The sequence below is a fragment of the Hoplias malabaricus genome, chromosome 2, assembly GCF_029633855.1.
Source record: "Hoplias malabaricus isolate fHopMal1 chromosome 2, fHopMal1.hap1, whole genome shotgun sequence".
Lineage (NCBI taxonomy): Eukaryota > Metazoa > Chordata > Actinopteri > Characiformes > Erythrinidae > Hoplias > Hoplias malabaricus.
Window position 1 is genome coordinate 7,515,652 of NC_089801.1, and position 27,331 is coordinate 7,542,982.

The following is a 27,331-nucleotide window of genomic DNA, read 5'->3' on the forward strand; positions in this document are numbered from 1 at the left end:
GAGGTGGGGGGTTGGTGGAATAACGGAGAGTAGGTGGTGAATGTGGGGAGACGAAGCGTAGATACGGATTAACTTAGCACGAATTTCGATGTCTGCTATTTACACTAATGCTAAATTGCTAAAGCTACAATTTGCTAATCTTAAAAGCTCACTCAAGTCTGGGCGCTGGGAGACTCGCCTATTGGGGTCAGGGGCCATTTCCAGCCGCCGGCTCGGAGGAGGCTCTGGTTCGTTTCTAGAGTCATGGTTCGTTGGTGGAGGCAAAAAATATTCAAATGCCCGGTTCGTATCTTGGAAAGTTTGTTAGTAGAGGCCTTCGTTAGTAGAGGTTCCACTGTACATTTGTTTGTTGTTTCTTCTGAATGTCTGAAATTGTTGGATTTGTACTAAAATAAAATGTAATTAAATATAGTTAATATTAATATAACATTTAATTTGTTGCAATAGTGTGTTCTTGAAATGAACACAATTTCAGTGCTTTTTCATATCGCCAAGAATATTGTTATCGCCAAAATACCCTAAAATATCGTGATATTATTTTAGGGCCATATCGCCCACCCTTAACACACACATCCTTGAATGAACCAGTTTATACTCTATACATGCTCATGAAGGAGGCCATGTATAAACTAGGTTTACTAAAGGTTGCCTATTTCTCCTCATCACATGTATTCAGAACCATTGCAGAACTCATTACTGCTTTGAATGTGGCATTTCTATTGCAGTGTGATGTGGGTCGAACTTTTGTGCTAAACTGTGGTGTACCGTCTCATATTATAATGCATATTGGGATATATTTGGTAGGCTAAAGCGCCCACTTCGAATCAGCCGCCTCCTCCCAAACCTCTCAACCTAAGCCCCACACTGTGGAGCGCTCACGCTACCGTTGTTGCCGTTGTGGCTGATTGAAAAGACGCGTGGTGTGAAAGCGACGGTTGCCGCGGAGCAGAGCGGTGGAGGTGACATGCCGGCTTGGCAGCAGCGACATTTAGCCTCGTCAGTGTCAGCGCACCTCATTGTGCCGGCTAGACCTTCTGTCTGCGGAGGGAAAAAGCCGTCACTGCTGTTGATGTGTCAGTCATGGCCTTTCTCCTCCCGGCTAAAAGCAAGAGCCTCGGACCCACTGTGTTTATCTACAAATGCATGTTGCTTCCTATTTTCACTGCTGTACAAAGACTGTTGCTGTCGTGGTACAACATATTGCTGTTTCCTAGACCTCGCAATGTTAGAATCAGGTAGGTTACTATACAGTGTTAGAAGCTACTAATATCACCACACGTAATTTCCATCCCAGTTCTTCCAGTCTTTCTGCACTGGACACAGATGGCTGCGCATGTGTAAGAACTGCACGTTCCTTTGGGATTCAATGTCGCTTTTATGTGACATAACAGCTGACATAAGTTGATACTCTGCCTCAGGAGTTCGACACCTGTTGTCTTTTTATTTTATGTATGCATTATGTTTTTGTTGAGCTGAGCATGGGGGTATCTTTGGTGTTCAAGAGATGGCACAATTTCATTCCTCCTCAACAAATACAGATTTTCATATTGCTGTGGTTTCCTGTGGTAAATCGTACTACAGCACCATGTCTGAATTTGATGATGTCTTTGCAATGACTTATTCACATACTTGCTCTCTAATTCCCTCAATCCCTTCCTTAACTATGCATGTATTATTAACTAATAAGAATTGCACCACAAGGCCACTGTTTTTCACATACTCACTCAGATTTATGAGCTGCTTCTCTAGGGGGTGCTGTCGTACTGAAAACCAATGACACTGTGTCCTTGGTAACTGAAGCACGTCACTAAAGATGATTATCTATAAATATATTAACACACAATATTTTGGATACATAACTTTTTCCCATTCCTCTACTATCTGATCCAGGACCTCGTAGTGACCTTTTGGCCCCATTCATTCATTCATTCATTCATTATCTGTAACTGCTTATCCAATTCAGGGTCACGGTGGGTCCAGAGCCTACCTGGAATCATTGGGCGCAAGGTGGGAATACACCCTGGAGGGGGCGCCAGTCCTTCACAGGGCAACACACACACACATATTCACTCACTCACACCTACGGACACTTTTTGAGTCGCCAGTCCACCTGCAATGTGTGTTTTTGGACTGTGGGAGGAAACTGGAGCACCCGGAGGAAACCCACGCGGACACAGGGAGAACACACCAACTCCTCACAGACAGTCACCCGGAGCGGGAATCGAACCCACAACCTCTAGGTCCCTGGAGCTGTGTGACTGTGAAAATGTTGTTACTTTTACATATGTACACTGGGATTTTAATGGTAGATCTATTGAAAGTATCTGACCGATGGAAAGGCTGTATCTGTATATCATACTGGTGCACTCAGTATCATAAAGGATGGTGCTAGTGGGCATTCTTTAATGGGCATTTCTCCCAGGCCATGTCAGCATCTGGGGATCAGAAAGGGAATCGGCCCATCTGTCATGAACTCCCCGCCCTCTCGGAATCCCTCCCAAACTACTGCCCACCTTGACCCTGCACTCTTTCCTGACCTTCCCCTTCTAACTCTCAGAATGAGAGGGAGCGTCTACCTTTTTCTCTAATTCCTCTGTTTCTTTCTTCTCTGCTCCAGATGGGAGGTTAATTGAGCGAAGGGAAGGTGCGCCCGCTAAGTCGCCTTGTGACCCTTTCCTGTCCTAACACTTCATTTAGGCTGCCGCAGACAGAAATGCCAGGCGCCTATTACAGCGTCTGTGTCACATCTTTGAGTTTCCGAGCACTTTCAGAGCCACAGCGCTAGCGCCGAGCGGCCTCGCAGCTTCACACACATCTGGGACTCGGACCTCATTTCATGGTCGCATATGAAGTCATGTATTGCCCCCCATTGCAAGGAAACTCGTTACTGTCCATGTGTGAATATGTGCTCTGTTGCCTTGGTGTGAACTCTTTGCAGAAGTCCACACTCTCCCTTGTTAGCCAGGGTAGTGACTTCACACCAGCGCACTTGTTTCTCAAGCTCTTTTGCCCACCAGCCTTTGGGTGGTGGAGCCAGTCTAATCCAATGACAGCCTTGAGCAGTTCCGTCAGACTCTGTGACAGGGCCTGACTCCTTCATTTGGTAGTGCGATTGCCCTCTTTTTCCATGAGTCTTCTGTGTTTAATGAATAGAAACTCACCTCGGAAATGTCAGAGTAGAAAAAGCAAGAGCTCCCTGTCTTGTCTGAGAAGGCCTGTTTGTCATAATCAGTGTCTGAATGGAGCGAATGCTCCATTACTCTCCTCAATCGATGGTCACTGTGGTGCTGCCCATGGCCCATAGCACTTGCCCTGCTTTCCAGATCATTGGAAACAGGTTCATAGCTCGAAATCACAGCAGATTGAGCACCTCCATCTCCAGATAGTTTAGAGTGCCCTGGAGAACCCAACTGAACTTCATGTAGGGCTTCCTGTAGCATATCACTGTAACTTGTCACAACTTTTTCCAAAGTTTTCATAGACATCCGGTGCTTCTAATCTATGGCACTTTTCACTGGATGGTACATATTCTACTCTCCTTTTTTGCTTTTCCATTAGGCAAATTTGGTACTTGTTACCTGGATTCAGGTGCTTTTTTTAGTACCTGCCTGCATGTGGTTTCAAGCAAAACGAGTGCAGATTAAAACGTGACATGCCAAGTTGCAGAATGCTGATTGGCCAGAGAGATCACAATGGTAACTCCTAAAACTACGCCCTGGTCTTTTGAAGAGGTAAAAAAATGGTTTTCCAATGTCACTGACTGACTGCATTTTGAGGGGAAGCTGTTGTAGTGGAAAAGCAACTAAATACAGTGGAGCAAAAAGCGAGTACAGCAGTGTTGAGTAGGCATCTTGTAGTGGAAAAGTGCCACTGTTCAGAGCATACCGCAGAGCTCACATCTGCTAGCTAAGGCCTAGCTAATGACCCTCCAAACCTAGCTAGCAGTAGAGCATCAGTTAGAGGAGATCTCTCTGTAGAATGCCCTTGTGGTTTAGTTGAGGACTCTTCATGTAATAACTAAGCAAAGACCTAATTAACCCTGTCGCTTTACTCCAGCAGATTACTTGCACCGCAGTTCGCAGTTCTGAGAGGGGTATGAAAAGCACTCTACCCCGTTCCATCAGAGAGCAAGGTTCAGGTGAAGGTGATGGAGAGAGGTGAGCGCTCTCGGCAAAAGAGACGGCTGGAGATCTTATCGCACCGCAGGGTCAGAGTGGGAATCACTCCCTGCTGTAATTATGCTGCTGGAGCGCGGATACCGCCTTGACTCTGAAAGTTCCTCTTGCTGTCTGCTTTTTCGCCTCCTGCTGAGCTCTATTCCAGAGTCTGGGCAAGTAGAAAGCGACCAGAAATAGCATGATGTAAGCACCAGCCAGCCTTGCGGCAACTCTCGGAAGCTAATACTTCCTTATGCCCCTCTCCCACCCGTCTTTGTCATCGTCATTAACGTCTGGATATTTTGCGCTCGCACAACGCAGGCCTAGTATTAGCAGGCAGCATCAGAGGAAGGAAAAAAAAATGACTCCATGCTCAGATTTTAAGCATCCACTTTCTCTGCGCTTAAGGCGCTACTCTTCTCAGCTCCTACTCTGCAACTCCCTGCTTTTCTGTTTTTATTTATTTCATTTTTTTCCTTTTATTATTATTATTTTTTTTACAAGCCCTGAATTCTGTAGATTGAGTTTAGTGTGCCACTGCTTATCGGCACGGGGCTATCATGGCTCACTTGTGTGGCGGAGTGGCACAGCTAAGAGCACGGCTTAATAAACATCTCCCCGTGGCAGCCGGCTTCTCAGCGTACGCTGGCCCCAGGGACTCCGGGCTCACCGAGATAAGAGCCTCCACTCTCCTTCCCCAGCGTTTCCCAGGAACCTGCGGCTGGCACCGCCGCTGAGCCTCCACCGATAGCGCGCACAATATACTCCCGGTCTAATCCCTGCGAGAATCTTTGGCAGGAGTGTGGGGCGAAAGCACGTGCTCCTCCTCGTCGGGACGAGTTCATAAACAGAGCGGCTTTCGGCACTGCAAACACGGCCGCCATTGTCTCCGTAACCAAGCCTCTGCCACTTAACAAAAGCTTGGGGGAAGTAGCGCAAGAAAGGGGGGAAACACCTATTCAGATGCTAATGCTCATGGAAGCTCTTAGACGGCCACCTCATTTTATACAAATCTTCTTGTGTGCTAAAGTGGAGAGCAGGTACATAAATCGTTTTCACTCCCTTTCTCTTCCTTCCCTTTGACTCGCTTCGGGCCCTTTCTGTGTGTAAAATGGGATGGTGGGACAAACAAACAAAGAATTTAGTCCTCATGCGTTTTGAGGAAATGGAAAAAAGAAACATGAGCCACGATAAAAAGGGTGCTTGAGGAAAACAGAAAAGGAAAGAAGACCGGATGATAAAAGAGGAGCTTTTTTTCCTCTTTCCCCTTTTTATGCAGCTGACCTACAGACAGTAGGGGGCTCTCTGTGTACAGTGGTGCCAGCATACAAAGCTGTTCTCTGTTAGGATGTGAGGAGAGAGGCTCTCTGTATTTGTGTGTGTGTGTGTGTGTGTGTGTGCGTGCGTGAGCTTGTCTCTCTAGCTCTCACTGACAGGTGGGATCCCAATGGGGTGTATGGTGACGGTCACTTCCCATCAATATGCCTCATCTGGCCTCTGATCTGACAGTTGGCATTATGCCCTCTCTCTCTTTCTTTCTCTCTTTCTCTCTCTTTCTCTCTCTTTCTTTCTCTCTCTCTCTCTCTCTCTCTTTCCCTCTCTCTCTTTCTTTCTCTCTCTCTCTCTCTCTCTCTCTCTCTCTCCATATGCATGTGCACGTGTATTTACCCACGCCCACAGCCTTTAGTAGTGTTGGCCCAGAAATAGCAGACATTTTGGATGCAATTATTTGTTGAAATGAACCTGTGCTCCATTCGAAGATGATCCTAAAGGATAATGAAGATGAACTAAAAAGGGGAAAAATGTTTTCCAGTCAGTGCAAGTGTAACTGTATTTATTACAGTCTATAGACTACAGATAGTGCCATAAAATATAAAATGGCTTCTCATCTAAAGCAATAAGCTCCATTTATTCACTATATTTCAGTTGTATTCTGCACTAGCCACAGGACACATTTAAGACAAAAAATCAATAATTTTATATACACTTTTTACATAAATAAATATTTTAAAGTTATTATTATTATAAGTTGCATGAGCAGCGATCAGCAGGTAATTTTCTTCAGAAACAACAAAATAGAAAGGCCAACTTTTCCATTCCTGCTGCTCAAACTGTTTTGAAAGGTCATTGCTGACCAGTGCAGGACTGTAAATTAAAATGTAAAACACAGTCTCAGTTTGATTACCGTTAAAATGATTTGTGTGAGTAGATTTTGACATGGACTAGTTCTTTTTTGTGGTGGTGGTGGTGGTGGGGGGGTGTAATTGTAATATGTCTCTGCAACCAAAAAGATGACCTTGTGGTAGAAGTGAAAAAGAATTGGGAAAAGATGTACATTCTGATATTTCCAATGGGATACACAGGCCTTTGAGCAGTTGGCATAGCTCCCAAGCTGTGTGTCCACAAATACATACATTTTACAATCCTCTCTCTCTCTCTCTCTCTCTCTCTCTCTCTCTCTCTTTCTCTCAGATGGCCTCGATGCACTGTCTTTTTCCATCAGCTCCCTGACCTTGATTGGCATGCTGGCTGTGATCACATACACGGTGAGTATACAAGAAGCGGTGTGTGTGTGCGTGCTACACGCTAGAGCAAATAAAACATTGATTTGCACACTCATGAGGGTCATGAAAAGAGACTGCTTTGCACTGTAGGGCTAAAGTTGTGAGGTGGAGGGGTACAGAAGTTGGCCCAACAGCACTGTAAAGGAACATAATCTTCCATTTGACTTAGCAAGCCCTCAGGCCTACTATCAGGTGAGCTCAGGATAGCGGTGCAGTCGACTGGACAGTATTCCTCCTGCCTGGGTCCATCTTTCACTCCAAGCTGAAGTCAGATCAGAGTGACTGTCCAGTTCCTGAAGGCCTAATCTTTTGGAGAGCTTTGCTTGGCTGTGTGAACATAAATAACGTACTCAAGTTGTTCCAAAACATTAAAATGGCCTTCTTGTTTTTACGCTTCTTGTCCATATTATCCAGCTTTGTCCTGACGGAGCAGACACCATCGCCAGCAAAGTGCTGGGAAACTAAACTGTGGCTGTGGAACTACGCGCTCTGACCGAATTTATAGCTCTTTTACTGCGATAGAAACCAAATGTTGTCTAAAAGAGCTCACTATGTCACTGAAGTTAATGTTTTACACTGAATATTGCATATAACGTAAGTGTTCAGCGATAGTTCTCATTGTCAACACAGAGGAAGCTCCTCCCCCTTCATTGCTATGCTGTCAGTCGTTAGACCACGCCCCTCTCCGCTGATGTCCTGCCTCCCACGCGAGAAAAGGGTCAGAAGTCTGAAACTGAAAAACAAGGATCCGAAACGGGAAAAAAAACGATCTGAAAGTGAAAATAAGATCTGTGGCCGAAAAAGAAGATATCAAATTAAAAAAAATAAAATCTGCAATTGAAAAATATAAGATTTCAAATATCAAAATATATAGGAACGTGAACATTGAAAATAAATTATTTATTCTGAAAAGTAAAATAATTGAATCAAAATTCTATCTCAAGATTTGAAATTTCAGTTTCAGATTTATTTTTTCAAATGAACAAAATTTTGACCCTAATATAGTTCCATACATTTCTAGCACTGTATGACTCATTGCTATATAATCTATAGGCTTAAAGATGGTTGCTGTTATCCTTCTAGCCCTTTTTGTTTTCAACTAGACAGCAGAGTATTCTAGCAGCACAAGCCTTCACCATGGAAGATTATTTCAGCAAATGGTCAGGTGTGCAGCTCTTGACTTCCAGTTTATGCTCGTCATGATGGCACAGAGGGGTCTTGAATATAATGCCTGTGCACTGTAAGCTTCTTGAGCTCCAGATGTTCCACTAGATTGATTGCCGCCTCAGTCTTAGTGATGTTTTGTGATTCCTGGGCTTTGGCCTGTAATTCCTCATGCCAGCATGCCCTGCCTTCAGTTCCCACCTACCTTCTTGTGTGTGTGTGTCTCTCTCTCTATGCATGAGTGGCTCAAAGGGCCCTTAGTAAGATATGCATTCCGTCTTATCTGGCACCTATTTATATATCGGAGCCTGTATGGTCATTAATAAATGCCTATAGTTTGATTCTCTCAGCATACTGTATCTGTCCACCTCTGGATGTGAATAAGAAAAATCGTCTGCGCCGTAATGCTCGTTAATGTTGTCCATTTTTCACCGCCGCCATCACGGGTAACTAGATTGCGAACATTGCCACGGCTCCCGACTCTGAAGATGGAGCGAGACAGGGCAGCGTCTGCCAGCGAGAGAAGCACTGAAAGTTTGAAAAATATAAAGCCTCCCACTAAATCCGAAGCAGCAAGTGTTGGAATCCATCCTGCTTCCTGTCAAGTTCTGAGCTGTGTTAGACAACACAGCGTTTTTCAAGGATGCTATTATAAATATAATAGTAAATAATACACAATTGAGTCACAAAGTCGCCTTGTCTTTCTTTCTATTCTTGAGTTGTAATCCCGCTTGATGTGCACTACGCATGCTGCCTTTAAAGCGGACTCGTAATTAGCTGGCACGCTTTTGAGGCTGCTGATGCTGTTGGCTGGCTCTGTTCTAACCCCGTGTTGTTAGCGAAGCTCCTACAGAAGCTTTGCAGAAAGCACAGAAGTCTTTAATGTTGATGTTTTCTCTGTTGGTGCGAAGACTTGAAGTCCGTCAAAAAGAAGGGGCAGACCCCTGGCTCATGGGACCTGCCTCGCTCCATCACTCTCTCTCCCTCTCTGTCTCACTCTCTCTCTTTTCCCATCAATGCCAGCGCTCCTTTTATACTCACTCTGACCTCTTGTCTTTTCCCTGATCATAACACAAGACTCGTCTACACACAGCAATGCTAGTCACCCCCTCCACCCCCGATCCTGTCCTACTCTTGTTGTCCCTGTGACAGGTGATTTATCACACTGGGCTTTGTGTTATTATTATGCGTGATTAACCTAATGGAATCTAAGTGATGGGCTCCGTATGGAGAGGCAATGTTGTCCAGGCTCAGGCCAGTTAATTTATCACCTCACTTTGTGCCGAGGTGGCCACTCGCTCTTAATTCAAACAACGGGCTGAGATGTAAACTCCATATAACAGCGCTACGGCTGACTGCGCTTAAAGTAAATGTAACAGCAAGCACTTCTAACCTTAGGAGCTTGCTTGTTTTCTCCTCCTTTTTTTCTCCCAGCCTGCACCACACTTCCCCGAGCTGCTGGAGGAATGAATATTCAGCGGTTAGCGCCCATCAAGAGGAGCCCTCACCTTTTTGATGAGCTTCCAAAGTGCCGTACGTTTGAGGCAGGCAAAGCTAACTCGCCCTCGAAGCTTGGTGGTCCACCCTTGAAAGCAGTTAATGCTCCGAGAGCTTAGTGCATATGTGAAGTGCAACTTTTCAGCTTGTTTCTGTTGCAGTGTTTAAACTGTGTTTACAATTTTATACCAGTGCCAGCTTTTTAAAAGTCCTTTACGTAGCCTTCACACAGTAGGGACCAATTATACAAGCCCTAAAGGGCAAGGACTGAGACACCAATTATGTAGGTTCTGTCGTGCAACGTGAGACTCAAGCCAGTCTTTCCTTAACAGTCCCAAGTTATTACTTTAGCATTGATTAAAATTGGTTAAAATTGGTAAAATTGTATTGATTGGTTAAGACAGAGTGACTTCTTAAAGTGACAATGAGTGACGTATAAACAAACAACAACCCAAAAATCCTTGTCTATGGAATCAGTTTCTCTGTTTATTAGATGTGATAAACAGCATTTGTATACATTCTATTGACCTTTAAAGTTTAATGATAAATATGAGGGAGCTTAGACATTTCTTTAAGTCTAACCTCGATTTATCTTCTTCTATTGCCAAACTTGACATTTATCGAAGACCACAAATGCTTCTGTTGAATTCCAGTTGAATTCACAACTTGGATTTGATTCAGAATCTGTGGCCGACTGGAAGTAGCCACTAATCACTTCACTTTGACTTCCACCTTGAACCCTGCATTCCCTAAGCACTTTTCATGGCATTTCAAAGGGCCCTGGTGTTGTGACACATTTACGGCCTTGTTGACATTTGTTCGGCCTTCGCCGAGGTGATGGTTTCAAGGTGTTCCAACCTTAGAGGCGAAGAGCTGTAATCATACCCGTGGTGGGAAGTGCATGGCAGCACTTTGTTCTTGACCATAGACTCACTTTCACACTTCTGCAGGCTACTTTATTTCTCCTAGAACCTTTCAGAATTCCACTGTCATATTTTCACTCTCAAAATAGAAGTGTCAAAATGGATGTTTTGGGGTTCATTCCATAAAGAACCACTTTAAGTACCTTCTAGAACATTCAGTTGAATGTTTAGCAGGGTTTTGCCAAGAATAATCTGTTTAAACTTTTTCAAAAACAGTATAGGGGAGGTAACATATAGTGTGGGATGCAAGTGGATGGACTTGGACAAGAGTATTATTAAATTTTAAGAGCAAAGAAGAAAAATATCCAAAATAATTAGATGTTAATAATCAGAGAACCCTCTTTATTCTTTGGAGAACAATGGTAAATTTGGCGTGGAACTGGCCAGCGCAGCACATACTACAAATACAGTGTTTCGTGTTTAAAATCAGCTAAGGATTGTAAGAAAGGCAGACAAGTAATGGCTACTTAAATAGATCTCAGGACTGTGGAACTGTAAAATAAAATTAATTCCGGTGCTAACCTCTTAATCTATATAATATATGCATATGCATACGTATGTACACCACAACACACATGCCGGTCTAACACCGCATTTCTCAGGGGTTTGTGGGTTTGCTGTTAGCCGTTGTTTAATGATTTAAAAGCCTAGTGATTTGGTCTGATTTACAGCCTGGGAGATCATCTCTCTTACCCTCCCACTCTCTCTCTCCTAAATCTCCAACTCGAAAATACTTATGCCCAATGAGAGAGAAGGGAAGATTAATTTCCCTCCTCCCCAATTTAATCATGGGCTGCTAATTGACCTGGCAGAAATGAGGTGCCCCCTGGTTACATCTTAGGCCCCACTCTTAGTCTCCCTTCTCAGAATTGTATTTTTCTTTCCCCTTCATTATTAGATTTTGACTCATGCTCGCATCATGTTCCATTTCCTTCCTATTCTGTGGTCTCCTGAGTCATTACAATGAAGAGGATTTTTTTTATCCTCTACCTTTTCTGTAATTTAAAAGACTTGTTTTCAGAGTGCTTTGGTTCTCCTTCTTTTTTCTGGTTGCCATGATAACTTAACATTGCCATGGCAGTTTTGTCAGGTTTAATTCCAGGATATCTGCCTCCATATTGAGAGAATTAATTATCATGATACATATATACAAATGTCATGTTCAGACTCTTATCCTACACAGGTCTTGATTGCCTGTGTCTGCAACCCAAAAACATCCCCAGATGCCAAGTATCTTTTCCTGGTTTGCTTCGTCATTCTTTCACGCAGATATTTTCAGCCTTTGCTTGTTTAGAGGTGGTCTTCTCTTCAGTTTTGTCTTCAGTAAATGAAATGCGTACCCTTTGGGATTCTGGTTGAGTGATTGACTTGGCCTGTCAAGAACATTTCATAGCTGGTTTAGCAGTATGTTTCAGGTCATTATGCTTCTGTAAGGTGATGTGCATTCAGTTGGATCAGAGCAGATGAGATGCTTCTATAAACTTCAGAATTAATTCTGCTATTGTCGGTAGCCATGTCATCAATAAAGACAAGTGATCTGGTATGCTTTGTAGCATAAACAGTTTAGGTTTTCTCACAGCTGTCTAACTTTTCCATAACCCCATTCTCGAATGTTGTAGGCTATTAAATATAATTTTTTTTAGCTAACTACACTGTCGTTTGTTACTGGATTGTATTGCTTTTTAAAAAGTGATAGGTCCCGAATCTAGCCAGAATCATTGGCCATGAGGCAGGCTCACACCCTGGACAGGGCTACAGTTCATCACACACTCACACCTGGGATTAATTTCACACTGTCAGTCCATATTCCAAAACGTTTTTGGACTGAGGGAGGAAACTGGACCTCCTAGAGGAAACCTACCCTGACACAGGGAAAACACACCAAACCCCTCACAGATGGTGACCCCAGGTGAGGATCAAACCCAGGGCCCAAAGACCTTGGAGTTGTGTGGCACCGTACTACTCTATTAAATATATACCAGCCTTTGAATATATATTTCTAAACTATCAAAAAAATGTATTGTGGTATTTTATAGACAGTTAAGGTATCTCAGTGCTGAAGTATGATGATATGTCACCGCATGAACTGAATGTGCCTTTTCCTTGCTAATTTGCAATGTGTGATATTGTGTACTACTGTTTGCTAGAGTATAAGCACAGCGCTGTGGCTTGGTGGCAAAGACGAGTAGCAAATCATTTAAACAACTTGAATTTTGCCCACTAATTATGTAGAAAGAACTCTGTCTGGAAACTCTGACATTCAGACAGAAGAATAGAAGGAACTGCTCTATAAACAAGCCTCTGTCCACAGCCCACATTCCCTCGTGTGAAAATGATGGAGCAGTTGTTCAGAAAGTAAGCACCGCATATACGTTTTTGAAGCGGTGTTGTTAAAACGCTTGCTGTCTTGCACGCTGGTGTTCTGTCAGACATAATTAAATAGACTTTGGTTTGTATGTGGCAGACAGCGGAGAGGGGGAAGTTTCTACATTAAATCGACGTTTGACACTTTCTTCGACTCAAAATAAAATTCAACCAAAGATACACAAACGTATAAATCTCTGACCATATTATTTTCATAATTTTTCATGACAATTATATCATGACCTTGACCAGGATAAAGCAGTTATGGTTTTGTTTCCCAATTAAATATTTGGGCCAATCCAGAATATTTGTTTTAATGCATTTATTGAAGTTCTCAGTGATTTCTCAGATTGACTACTCTCTCAAAATCTAACCAGTGCATTTTATTTGATCACTCACTTATAATTTAACTATAAGTGATGGTTATTTGGCCTTTTGGTTGCCTGCTTTATTGGCATTGGCACAGAAGCCACATTCAGATCTAATTGTTAAGGTCTTCACACTTTTCATTCATTAGAGACATATTAAATATATACAAATACATTTATATTATATTGTCCCCCTCCAATTAAAAACGTGTATCTCAGTTTTTATCACTTTTTTAACACAGCAGCTGTACCATGATGAATGAACCACAAGAAATGTTCCAAAATTAGAATCCTTTTACATTCAGTTCCATTGAAAGTTAAGACCTTTTTGGGAGAAATATGTTTTTAATTGGACAGCGACGCTGTAAATCTCTTCAGTTCCTTACACATAGCACACTGTGTAAATAGAATTTACTTCCAGTAATCAAGGCTGTAGCTTGTTTGCATTTCATTTGCAAACATCTCATGGAATGAATTAAGTAAAAGGAAGGCAGACATTATGAGCTGCCACAAGACATATGTGCTGCCATCCCTCGTTGACCAAAATGTAATGCTCTAGTCCATCTGCAGCAGCTTGACCTTTTCCATCTGAACACAATGCTTTGGTGTATTGTTTCTTGGGCAGAAGCCCGATTATTTATTTATTTATTTATTTTTCTCTCTTCTCCAGCAGCCCTAATTTAGAGTTTTTGATTTGGGTACAGCTCAATCTCCAGTATCTTGCTGTGACCGCTCTGTTTGAAAGAGCTTTACAGCCTTAAGCTACGAACACTAGGGTTCTTCCAGATAATGATTCCCTGTATTACTTTGACTGATGCTCTTTCGTGAAGATGTAAGCTGTACACCAGACTGTTGGTGGGATTTTTGCTTTCTTCTAGCCTTGTGGTTTGGATCCATCCCATTCAAAGTACCCACTGGCTGTGACATAATGAAGTTGGATCCTAATTGGCTGATAGGATTAGTGTGTGTCATGGAGAACCAATTACAGTTAGGTATAACAGATGCTAGCACATGGCCTGTGGCATCTACAGCTCTGCTATGAACACAACCCAAAAGCACTGATCAGATTGTCGTTTAGCTAATGAAGAGCCTAGCCTGTAATTAAGTACTCAGGTTAGAAACTGACCGAAGAATTGTGTGAAAACAAAGCAAAAATTAATGACGACTAGGGCCTAAACAGTATGAAAATATACTGAAATTGATTGATATGATTCAGTTCTCAAACGTCATCATTTTTAAACACCAACAAACAGCAGGAATTAATTCTGGACAAGGTTTAAAATGCAATCAAAGCAAGAATATGTAATTAGTTATTAGTTATATGAGTTAATTCTCTTAAAACCTAAAAAAGTTAGCTATATTTTTTGATAGTTTGGGATTGTGAGCTCTAAACTGTTGACGTGTTACAAATGGAATTTTTGCTGATACTTGAGAATAGACGTCAGCTGTTTAACACAGTGTACTTACCATTGTCTGATCCTCAACCTGATGCATCCCACAGGCAGGGCTAATCAAGCAGGCCATCTGAGATGAGCTCGGGCCCAAAGAACTTGGCAGCATTTGCGCATAGAGTTCATATACCACTTTCTCTTGGGGTACTAGTGTTTCAGGTTGCATTTACAGACTGAGTTATGTGACAGTGGTGTTCCAAAACATGGCCAAGCCCATGTTACTATATTTATTGCTGCAGCAGTCTCTCAAGCAGTGCCGTCAGAGGGCTTGAAGGTCACACACATTCAACAGTGGTGATTGAATTCCTCCTGTCTTAATATGGTTATAGAACACTTAATATATAACCCACACATTGATTTAGCTCAGAAACATATTTATTTAATTTCAGACCAAATGCCAAAGATACAAAGCAGTGATACTAGTTTGTAAACGACTATAGTGTGTGTCTGAATGTTTATATGTTAATGAAACCTAATGTGTAGCAGTGAATTGTAGGGGCTTTCAGTACACACTAGGGTTATATTTTATTCTATAATTCGCAATATTATTTTATAATGAAAAAAAAAAGATCATTGTGATAATAGTGATATTCTCACTTGCTTACGTAATGACGTCTTGCAGTAAGACGTAATATGGCATACTCTCTTCACATGAGTCATTTAGGCGCAGTGAAGAACGGTGGAAAGTGGCTCTAAGGTGGAGGAATTTGCTCCAAAAAAGGGGAGTGACTTGAGTCGTTTAAAGTGGTGTGGTTACAAAATGTCAGATGCACAATTAACAATGGTGTTATGTACGAAATGAAAGAAGCCTTTAACAACAGAAGGGGAAACAACTCTCTGTTTCACCAACTCAAGTAGAAGCGCCTGGTTGAGGACGAGGAAAATCAAAAATACTGTTTAAAAACTTCAGTGAAATCCAACCGAAGCAGATAAACTACACTGACTCAGCACAGCCATTATTCTGTATTTGTTTTATTTACTGTAAAGCTTTAAGTTTACTTTTTAACTACATATTTCAGTACTATATTCACACACTAAATTTTCTGACATACAAAATTAGAATCTTGAAAGTAAGCAAATGGTTACAGAGTAGTTTTTTATTTTCTGTTAATTAATAATACATGGGGTCCTCGACTTACGACGTTGATCCGTCGATTTTCGGTGTAAGTCGGAACATACGTACACACTGTACGTAAATAACATACTGTAAGCACTTATCCTATCCTAACACCTATCCTCCTCGGTCCCGGGCCGCGTAACCGTGTATTCTTCTGCCGCGCACACCAAATACGAAGTTCACGTTGCGACGTTTACGACGCAAAACCACTTAAGTCGAAACAAGGCTTTATACAGTAAATGGGAGATGTGTCGTAACCACGAAACATCGTAACTCGGGACTGACGTAACCCGAGGACCTCCTGTATAGTAATTATATTCAATAGATTTAATGTAACTTTATTAATATTGACGTAACATTAATTTTGTTGCAAACGCGTGTTCCTGAAATTAATAAAAGGGTTTTTCAGTGCTTTGTCATATCGCCAAAAAATATTGTTAGCGCCAAGTATCATGATATTATTTTAGGGCTTTATCGCCCACCCCTACTTCACACACATTTTTCCTTCCACTCTGTCCTTCTGGATCTCATATAGACACAGATACAGTACGTAATACAGATGAGTGTTCTGCTTTAATGGAGATCATTTGGAGGTTCTTGTGCTCTGCCCCAGTGTTTTAGTAAAATTAACGTAAAGGCTGTGTATGTGTAATATATGTAATATTCACACAAGGTCGACTAATATATACACAAGACTTAAAAATGGATCACTTTATTAAAATGATTTATTAATTATTGATTTTGTACCAGACAGAGGTGTTTTTTGCAGCTGGATGTAAAGTTTCTAAGGTATTGGAACACTGGCCCCTACTTTCAGAATCTCCCAGTGAGGAAGGCACTTTTGAAAGAGTGTTCATTAAAAATTCATTCTTCATTGTACCGGTGGCTGTAGATATTATTCGTTTGCATATTTCTGTTGAAACAGAAATGCCGTTACTTTAATATCCTCTGTTTATTAAGTTGTGGTGTATTTGCATAATTGCACTCCGTCCTTTATCGCTCCAAAAAGGAAAAAAAAAAACAACCACACGTTTGATTTGGATATTTATTTGATTATCTCAGATACATTAGAGGCAGTGTTTACTCTGTTCCATCCTCAAAGGAAGGTGTTTTACCACCATGGCTGAGGGATATGAATATAATCTGTGGGTATTCTACACCTAACCTTACATGGCTAAAAAGGACAGGGACACACACGCTCTCTCACACACGTACACACGTGCACACACACACTTCCCATGCTGCACATGGAAAACAAAGATCAGCCTTGTGTGAGGTGGTGTGCCCCTTCATTCCTGCCCCCCCCCCCCCCAACCCAACCCGACCCCACTGCTCTCATCCCTTCCTCTGCTTATCTTTCTACTGATGACTCCCCTCCTTCCATCTCACTCCCTTCTCCATCTCTCCATCAGCCTTTATCCTGATCCAACTTTCCACGCCACTTTATCTTGGCTCTCTCTCCCCCTCTCGATTTTTTTTTTTTTTTTTTTTAAGTTTATTTTTCGTCTTTCTCTTTATCTCCTATCACTTCTCTCTCTCTTGCTCTCACTCTGTCTCTCTCACTTCATTCTTTACTCTCTGCTATCTCTGCCTGCGCCTTTCCATCGCTCTCTCTCTCACCCCCTCTCTCTCTTTCCTATTTACTCTCTCGCTCTGTCTTAATTTACTCTTTCTATAGCTCTTACTGCCTCTCAGTCTTTCTCATTTACCCTTCCTTCATTTCACACAAGCGCACACCCCCTCAAACACATTCTCTATCTCTTACTCCTTCTTGCTTTCTCGTCGTCTCCTTTTTTTTTTTGTCCAGTCGGAGAACAACACACCTGGTTTTGTTTCAGCATCTATTTTTTCCCTATTTTTCTCATGCTTGATGGACTATGAGTAGATGAAAGGAGGGAAGGAGGGATGCGGAGGAGGAGGAGGAGGAGGTGGAGGTGGGGGTGTGGCTCACCAGGGGATGCAGGACAGATTCTTCTTTTATGAGGAGCTCTTGGTATTCGGGACGTGCTCCGGCCTTAAGAGCCCCGTGATTCATAGCAGGGGGGCGACTGGGCTCATAGCAGCCATCCACAGCACAGACTAATAATAGTGCAGCATGCCTTTTCTCCCAACTCTGCAACACTGGCCAGCCCTTAAAGGAGTACTCCAGTGTTTTCCAGGTAATCTCCCTCTGCGGTGTCTGTAGTGCATGGCTGTGTACCCCACACAGTCATTTAGATGTGCTTCACACTGCACCCAAACAAAAAGGAAAGCCATTGATTCAGGCGTACAGTCGAAAGCAGTGGGCAGCTGCTTCAGCCAGCGGAGTCCCACTGACGGTTCTCTTTTTATCCTTAGATTAACCAATTTTGGTGAATACAAAAAGAAATTCTGGAAACATGACCATCACAAACTGCCCTTGTGATTGTCACTCACTTCTTTACTTTATCACGTTTTCCTTGGTTCCAATATCAACTTCAAGAATGAACTGTTCACTTGCTGCTGTTGCCTCTTATGCTACGGTAATGAGATGATCACTGTTATTCACGTCGCTTTCTTTGATTTTAACCTTGTGGCTGATCATATACAATATATAATAATCAGCAGTTTAACTCAATGAACAGCTTTTTTTTTCATTGATTACTCTGTAGAGACAGTTTTAGAGAAGTGTTAGTTTTTTCTCTATGTTGTTTATCATTGTGCTGTCTATTATGTATTATACAGGGTGGGCCATTTATATGGATACACCTTATTAAAATGGGAATGGTTGGTGATATTAACTTCCTGTTTGTGACACATTAGTATATGGGAGTGGGGAAATTTTCAAGATGGGTGCTAGCATTTTTCCTGTGGTGTTGCTATCAGTGTGTGAAGAGTGGGAGAAGAGGGTTGCATTGACAATCCAACACAATGGGCAGCACTTTGAACACATTTTATAAGTGGTCAGAAACTTGTAAATAACTCATGAAAGAATAAAGTTGCATTAAAACCACACCATTTTTTTCTTGTGAAATTCCCAATAAGTTTGATGTGTCACATGACCCTCTTCCCATTGAAAAAACAAAAGTTGGATTCAAAATGGCCAGCTTCAAAATGGCCACCATGGTCTCCACCCATCTTGAAAAGTTTCCCCCCTCCCATATACTAATGTACCACAAACAGGAAGTTAATATCACCAACCATTCCCACTTTATTAAGGTGTATCCATAACAATGGCCCACCCTGTATATTATATATTATCAAATCCATTCCAGTCCATTAATCCCAGCATTGCTCACTAGCAGCTCTACACAAAATCACTTTTTGGTTCTCTAATACACAGTGAATCAAAACTGTTCTGGCCAATGTGGGGTCTGTGGAAGGGGGCCAAGAAAGAAAAGAGAGAGTTATTTTGCAGAAGAGTGTGTCATCCCCCCCATCTCTCTGAGGAGATAAAAAAGGTCAAACTTGTTTTTGCTGGTTTTGAGGGTCTAATTGTGCTAAAGCTGTGTGTCTATGTGTGTGTATTTGTCTGTGTGTGTGTATGGTGTGTGTGTGTGTGTGTGCATGTGTGTGTGTGTGTGCATGTGTGTTTTAATAAGAAAGCATTGGAAAATGGCAGCACCCTGGGACTATCTTTGCTCATATTCCTCCGAGATTGTGTGTGTGTGTGTGTGTGTGTGTGTGTGTGTCTCTCCTTTATTCTCTGCTTGTATTGATTTGCCACCACATGGGTATTGAAGATGGTCTTCATTTTTAATTAAAGTTCAGACACCTCATATAGCGGCTGCTGGCAGACTGCTGGCACAAGCCTTCTCCCTCTCTCTGCAGACCACCCGGCCCACCCTCCCTTATGGACCTGGAAATGCCTATTGATGCACTGGGGTGTTTAAATAACATGTGATTTATGACATTTAGAGAGCTGTACCGTTCCAGCCCTCGGTGTTCCGTTATGTCATCATGCATCTGTCGAGACACACTCTTAGTTTTTCTTTTTGTCTGTGTGTGTGTGTGTGTCTGTGTCTGTGTGTCTGTCAGTGTCTGTGTGTGTGTCTGTATATTGTCAAATTTGAATTTGAATCTCATAGATGAGAGATCTTGCAGAGGTCTCCTTCCCAATCCTTATGCAGATTGATTATGGATGACCTTGGGTTTGTCTCAAAAACCCAAAACCAAAATCTCCTGATTAATAAATAACTTAAAGGCTGACTGGAAATTATACTACTAACATACTATTTCACAATTCTGAAGTTGCATGTATATAATTCAAACAGGACATGCTGGATATGGAATATGAATATCTAAAGCAAATACAGGACATGGTGATATTACACAGTTACTTTCATAAAATATATCTGAAACGTATTACATGTAAATATATATATATATGTATTACATAGAGGACAAATGTCTTACTCCTTATTCTGACCTTGCTAGAAAGTGTGTGTGTGTGTGTGTACATGCTAGTCATGCTCCCTCTCCAAGTACAGTGCAGTCACATGGGGGCACTGTTTGGCTGTAAATTAAACTGCAGGGATGGAGTTACCATCTCCACTCAAAATGGTCGCTGTGCACAAGTAAACATAGAGATATATAGTACTTACTATGTCCTTATCTATCTTCTTTATCTCTCTTTTACCCTGTGTGTCTATGCTTTACCCTTAGCACCCTAACACACACACACACACACACACACACACACACTCACCCATCAGTGACAGCTGCTTCACTATATGCACCAGCTTTTAAAAACTCTTCCTTAAAAAGCAGTGGCCCAAAGGCCAAATGCGCTAATGTGCACAGTTAGCTCCCCTGCATGGCCAGACATATGTTATTGTGCCCACACTGCAGGGTGTGTGTGGCTTTGTGTGTGTGTGTTCGCGTGTGTGCATTGTGTAGGGATCCCCTCTTGCCTGTAAGCGCTGTGTAATTGCTCTTTAACTCTGTCTCAGGCCTATGGCATGTCAGTCCTGCCCCTGAACCTGATCAAAGGCACGCGCAGCGTCCTGTACGAGCGGCTGGAGAACACAGAGGATGTGGAGGAGGTCGAACACCAGATTGACAAGATCAAAGCCAAGGTTCGTGGGGGCTGGCATGGGGGTCTGTGCAGGTTCACCTGCATATGTGGGCGGGTAGAGTTATAAGTACCTGACCTTAGGGTAACCCCTAAGAAGTGAAGTTATTGCTGCACTTATAGCACTTATATATCCATTTCTGTAATATTTTACATAATTAAAGTTATCTACAGATGTATAGGCATGTATGTATCTCTCTCTCTCTCACTTCATTACTGGTAGGACTAATAATAGCATAGTGGCATTGCCAGAAGTCACTTCACAGACATTAACCTTTGTCTCTCTCTCTCTCTCTCTCTCTCTCTCTCTCTCTCTCTCTCTACCTCTCTGCCTCTTTGCAGTGTGAGGATGGCAGGCCTCTCTCTCTCAGAGACCGGCGAAATCTGCAGGAGCTGGAGGCTAAGCTCCAGACCCTACAACGCAGGGGCCGTCACCTGGAGATTGCAGAGAGAAGCTGCTGCACTAAAGTGGGCAGGGTCCTCCGCCCACTGAAGGTATGCAAATAATCCTCCTCCTCAGTGCAGTCATTTACATAAAGCAGTGCTCCACGTGGAATTTCTATGTTGATGACAATACCCAATATTAAACAGAATACTGTAGGTGATACAAATAGCAGTAAGGTGATCGTCTGCAAAGTTTCAGTTCATGTGTTCATTAAAAGCAGCTTCCAGTGGCAGAGAAGTCGTGGTGTCTTGCTCAAGGTGTTTTTGTGTCAGGGGCCTGGAATGAAACCTAAGGGTGATCTCATTGTGAATAATCTTTGTAAAACATAGAAATGTCTATTCGCCGGTGCGTCCGTGTGTACGCAAGGGAAAAGATGGGGCTCATAATTACAAACTAGATTTTGTATTTTGGTTATTTATTTTTATAACCTAACTTTAGGCTTAAATGTTTTTTTTTCCTAATGCTGTGAAAAATACAGCTACTTTACTAAACATTTACTACTCAGTTCAAATCTCAGATCTTCAAATTCAGTATATTTCATCAACACAGAACTTTTGAATGTTAAATAAAAGAGACAAGTGTCTTCTGAAGAGATCAAGTGATGTCACTTTTTTCATATTAAAATACAGAATGTTTGATGCAGTATTCAAATAATAATTGTCCAGTTTTCCATTTTTCTGTCAATATTCATGAGCCAGTGATATATTGTACACAGAGAATTGTTATTTTCCAGCTCATTTTCCTTTGTCTGTCTCACTGCCCTTCTGATAAAGTTATTAGTGAAGACTTACACACAGAAATAAGACTGCAGCATGTTGAGTAATAACAGTGTAACGTTTACTGGGTCACTCTTATTAAAGGCTAAGCACCACTTAACGGACCTCCATGAATATTTCACATTAATTTAGTCACTGACATATATAAGTATGAATTAACATGAAAATAGCAGCTTAATTTGCTTTAAAAATGACAATTTTATTAAATTAACGGAAAAACCCGAGCTCGCTACGGAAATTCTTGAACGCAACCGTGACGTCACTGGTGGACCACAGCTGAACAACGCCGCGGTAAAACACCGTTATGACTGACTGTTATGACAGTATCTAGCTAAATAACCAACATTATTCATGACAATAGCCTAGCAATAAGCTAAACTCAAATGTAACGGTACCGTTATTCTTGTAAATGTGATCGAAGTCGAACTCGAATTCATCCGACACTATAAACCTCCGTAATGCAGCTACGTAGCCGAGTATAATCTGAGCCACCGAGTTTAGCGAGTCAAGCTAACGTTAACTAACACCAACTAAAACAGGCGAAGTGAGTGTCCTTACCCTGTTTACCTCCATGTTACAGAGGCTCTTGAACACCTTTCGTTGGTTTCCTTACATGCCCATATTGTTGGAAAAGCGCCAGTGAAATGAGCTACAGATAACGGAGTGAGCGGATGGTCCTTTCCAAAGTGCCTGTTTAAAGTTGACAAATTTAGTCCATTTTCTGTATATTTTGGGATCTTTGGGCCATTTGTGCACAGATGTCCCATTGTACATTGAATGATTGCAGCCAAAAACAACACATCTTTTCGTCATTTTGCATTAAATTAAGTGCAACTTCTAGAGTTGTTGTCCACCATCTACGTCACAGGCCTATTAGAGTTTCCGAACACCATTGGGGGGAGAACCAACCATCTCATCTTTTAAACCATATTCCTTGAATCAGTAAGAAATAACATGTTTTCTCAATATTAATAAACACAAATTAGGAACCCAAATTCCACTGTATTTATTTATTTGACACTTTCATAGAGCTGGTGCTTAGCCTTTAAATGTGAACACAGAAACGTAGCACATTTAGACCCCATCATCAGTAACACTTTATATAAAGATATTTATTCATTCATTCATTCATTCAATTTTCATAAACTCTGTGAATCATTTTTACATGAGAAAATGACATTAAATAATAACATGAGGTTTTACAATACACTTTCACTAACGTTTACAATCTGCTAGTAATTGAAATACTTTATATGTGGCATGAACTTATCAACCAATTCAAACTCTTCTCTACTAGAACTGTTATATGTTACATGTTCACCCGGACACAGCTATTTGAGCTGAGTGCAATAATTTAAGCTCATAAATTAATTTCCAGAGATTTTAGTTGCCGCATGTTTACATCACAACAGACAGAATGTGTATTTGAGGTGTTTCTGTTGTTGGTGTTGAGACAAATGTATCTGCAAAAAGAAAGTAGAAAATGGAGTCATGTCATGGGTGTTAGGACAACAAGTTCTCAGCCAGATTACGGCTTCTAATCTGCAGCTCAGGTTTACACAAACAAGGATTTTAATGACATTAAACGATGTGATTATGATATTTTTTTAGATTCATTACAGGATTAGATTTTGTATTGTTTTTTAAACCCTAATTCGATGCCTGTTTTCCAGTGTACTGCTTCCAGTTCACGATTATACACTGCATTGCTTTGTAGGCACCACTTCTAATGAGTGAATTCAGTTACATTACAGTGCACCCGTTGTGCAGTTGTGTATAGAGAGTACACTTGTATAATCTCCACAATAGAACATCAGATGAGATGGATGTACCATGGCTAACGCCACAGTGTTACAGAGGTGTAAGGACCCCAGCATTGAGCTGTGAAGCTGTCGAGTAGGAGGTTATCTACTTATTTCAGTAGAAAATATGGTGAACAGGTGTTCTGAAACTTTTAGCCATGTAGTGTGATGTAGTCATTCCTGTGAGAGGCTACAATCTGTGGCTTATTTATATGTTTTAAGCCCCCTGAGATGACACATGTCATTCAGGTCCTCTGTGATCACACAGCATTCCGAAGCAATAAATTGAAGGCAGGGACTATGAGTAATAACCATCCTGAGCGTCGCTGCTCCATTTCCCTCGAACCACCCACACAGTAGGGACTGCATTTTAAATGCTGCCTTGCATTTTATTGCAACCATGTTGGGTAAAGGTTTGGAATATTAACTCTACACCGTTAGGAACTGCACTGAGAATCAACCCTTGTAGTCGGCACAGCCGATCAGGTTTGGCTTAAGCAGCACTTTAAATTACAACCTGTATTCTTTTTTTTCTTTTCAGTCCTCAGCTGGCCCTTAATTAATTGTTTCTGCATTGTGGTTATACTGGCTCACGATGCTTGTGAAGGGGGAGGTGTGAATTTTAATTAATTTTCATAGTGACTTTGAGGCAACACTTCTGCATACGTGAGAGATTCATTTGAATACCGGCTCTTCAGCCTAGACTTCAGAAGAATACCTTTCTCTATCTCTTTTTCTCTTTTATCTCTTTTTTTTACAGGGATACATTCAAGCAAATGCACAAACAGATAATAGTTCTTCATTTATTTTGTTGTTACGCTCACTGTATTTGGGCTATACTTTGATTTCTATTGTCATTTCCAGTGTTTCACTTAGATTTCTTTTAAAAGGGGGAGCTGGCGGCATGTTTTGTGTCTACAGGGCGTCCTAATAATAAGAAGACAGATAATAAATGTATGAAATGTGTGTTCCCATTCTTTTTGTCTACTAATTTTTGGGAAACTCCGTACATTCATTCATTCATTCATCTGCTGTAACCACTTCATCCAGATCAGGGTCACAGAGGGTAAGAAGCCGACCTGCAAGGCAGGGACATGTGTAGTAAATCTACAGTGAAAATAGCTAAACGCTCTGCATGACTCTGGAGCAGATACGCATGAGCTTAAGTTCACCAAGTGTTATCCTTCTATGAGATGTGGTGTCCTTTGTGATCTTCCGACATTAGTACCTCACTTAAATAATGTCCTCGTGGCTGAATGCCTTCAAATCTTTTAACAGCAAATGGTGGCAAATTTCTTACCGTTACCTTGACTTTGGAAGTAAGGTTGGATGAGCATGTGTCTGTTAACCAATGCCCTAATAGATCAGCTGAAGATGTATGGCTGCCCTGATTCTGTGCGTAAAGTATGCTAAAGGAATGGACTTCTTATTCCTGAAAGGGAACTCTGACTGAATGTAAAACCGTGCCAGTTTTAGGTGTTTTCAATCCAGACACACAGCCCCATATTTCAGTAAAACCATCCTAGACTAATATTTTATCTTGCTGAAAAAAATTTAAAAAATCACCCATGAAATCCTGTGATTAAAGCTTATGGGGACCAGACGCTCGAAGACGAGAGGTTGACGCTGCTCCTGCCGACTTCTGACTCATCCCTTCTTCCTCTCTCCTGTTGATTCTTGAATCACAGACTGGTTTCATAAGTGTTGGAGCAACAGGCCAGTTCAAAGGCTGCACAATAATCATTGAAAAAACCAATATACAGTGAAGCATAGGCTTCTGAAGAAAATGGAGCACCTGCTCACTCTGCTAGTGAGATATGTATATTCAGAAAACAATATAGATAACAATTTACAATAAATGTACAGTAATTCACAATACGTAAGGCAGGAAATAACTGAATAAACGAAAGGTTAATTAATGTCACAATTAATCATTAAGTAATTTTAAAAAACAAGAAATTAACATTAAATAACATTTTATAAAATTCAAATATGATGCTAAGTCTTGCTTCTATTATTAATTAATTAATAGTGCCTTACGTACAGTTTAATATTCACTTAATTTGCTATCAAGTCTTATTTGTATTTTTATATATAAATTAGTGATGAGGCACGGTGGTGCAGCAGGTAGTGTCGCAGTCACACAGCTCCAGGGACCTGTAGGTTGTGGGTTTGATTCCCGCTCCAGGTGACTGTCTGTGAGGAGTGTGTTCTCCCTGTGACTGTGTGGGTTTCCTCCGAGTGCTCGGGTTTCCTACCACGGTCCAAAAACACACGTTGGTAGGTGGATTGGTGACTCCAAAGTGTCCGTAGGTGTGAGTGAATGTGTGTGTGTGTGTTGCCCCGTGAAGGACTGGCGCCCCCTCCAGGTTGTATTCCCCGCCTTGCGCCCAATGATTCCAGGTAGGCTCTGGACCCACCGCGACCCTGAATTGGATAAGCGCTTACAGATAATGAATGAATGAATGAATTAGTGATGATGATAGTTGATAACAAAATACATTTTTGATATATATAAAACGCAATAATGATCTGTAATTTGATGTAATTTCTGTAATTTGATGAAAGCAAACAGTAACTAGTGAGACTAAGACATGGCCTGAAATAAAAAAAAAAATGTAGGGTAAACATGCTTTTTAAGGTTCTTTCGAAGGTTCCAATGGTTAGTAAAATAGGTTTGGTTCTGGAAAGTCGCTGGTTCCATTCCCTCGACTGGCAGGAAACATAAATGGCTTTACTGTGCTGCTTTTGAAGAAAAAGTGAATATCCCACATGGATTCTCATAATAATCCCTTGGAGGTCGAATATCAGCAGCTGATACATGAGCTTCCTTTTGGAGATGCCCGGGTCAGTGTGTGATTTAAGCTGAACCGAGGTCAAGTTTTTTTGTTTCTGAGATTGTGTTCCATTTGGTTTGTCCAGTACACAGTACATAGCATGTACACAGTGTTTTTTTGCGCACTTTCCAGTGTCTTTGGATTGGCTGTGTTGAGAACAGTGATGCCTGACAAGCTCAAATTGATCATTTTTCACATCAATCCATGAGGATTCACAGTGGAACAGGGTTCACGGACTGAAGGAAGTCAGGATTTCTTTGTTTCTTAATCCCACTTATATTCAGTTAAACTAGTCCAAGCTACAAGTCCAAGCCCATGTTTATCCGGGTTCTTTTCAGAAGTTCTCTTTACGAGATAGATTTTCAAGCCAGTTTCCTAAGAACTTTTAAAGGAATGCTTTCCGGTGAATCATCACATTATTTCAAAGTACTGTACCAATTAAATAATACTCCTAGAATGTTTGTCCAAGCAAAGAGCCATTTAAAAGAGTACATTCATGAGCCAAGTATGTATTTATGTCAACCGCAATACAGTATAATGAGGCTTCTTTTCTTTAACATCCATGCACTCTCAGACCTTAAACAGACTTGTCTTAAAGACTGTTCCCTTCACCTCATCATTTGTTGATTTGTCACTTCATCACAGTCTTTTCTTCCTCCCAGCTTGCACCCCTCCAGAGGGGGTCCCCGTCTTGTCGCTTAGTGGCCCACTTGGCGTCACTTCTGGAGTGCTATAAACACAAGGGGAGGGGGTTCTAATGACAGTCCCCAGACTATTTACACTCAAACTAGGCTTGAGATTTGCTCACCCTCTCCATTGGGAGCGAATGCAGAA

At 41.5% G+C, this 27,331-nt stretch overlaps 1 protein-coding gene across 1 annotated transcript in view; it reads left to right on the forward strand.

Annotated features, from left to right (window-relative positions):
* lmbrd1 (LMBR1 domain containing 1) overlaps positions 1-27,331 on the forward strand; it is a 117,343-nt gene that overhangs the window by 49,917 nt on the left and 40,095 nt on the right. The window contains exons 7-9 of the mRNA XM_066662133.1: positions 6,630-6,703; positions 20,516-20,641; positions 20,980-21,132. Coding sequence (XP_066518230.1) covers positions 6,630-6,703; positions 20,516-20,641; positions 20,980-21,132 — 353 coding nt within the window. The remainder of the gene's footprint in view (positions 1-6,629; positions 6,704-20,515; positions 20,642-20,979; positions 21,133-27,331) is intronic.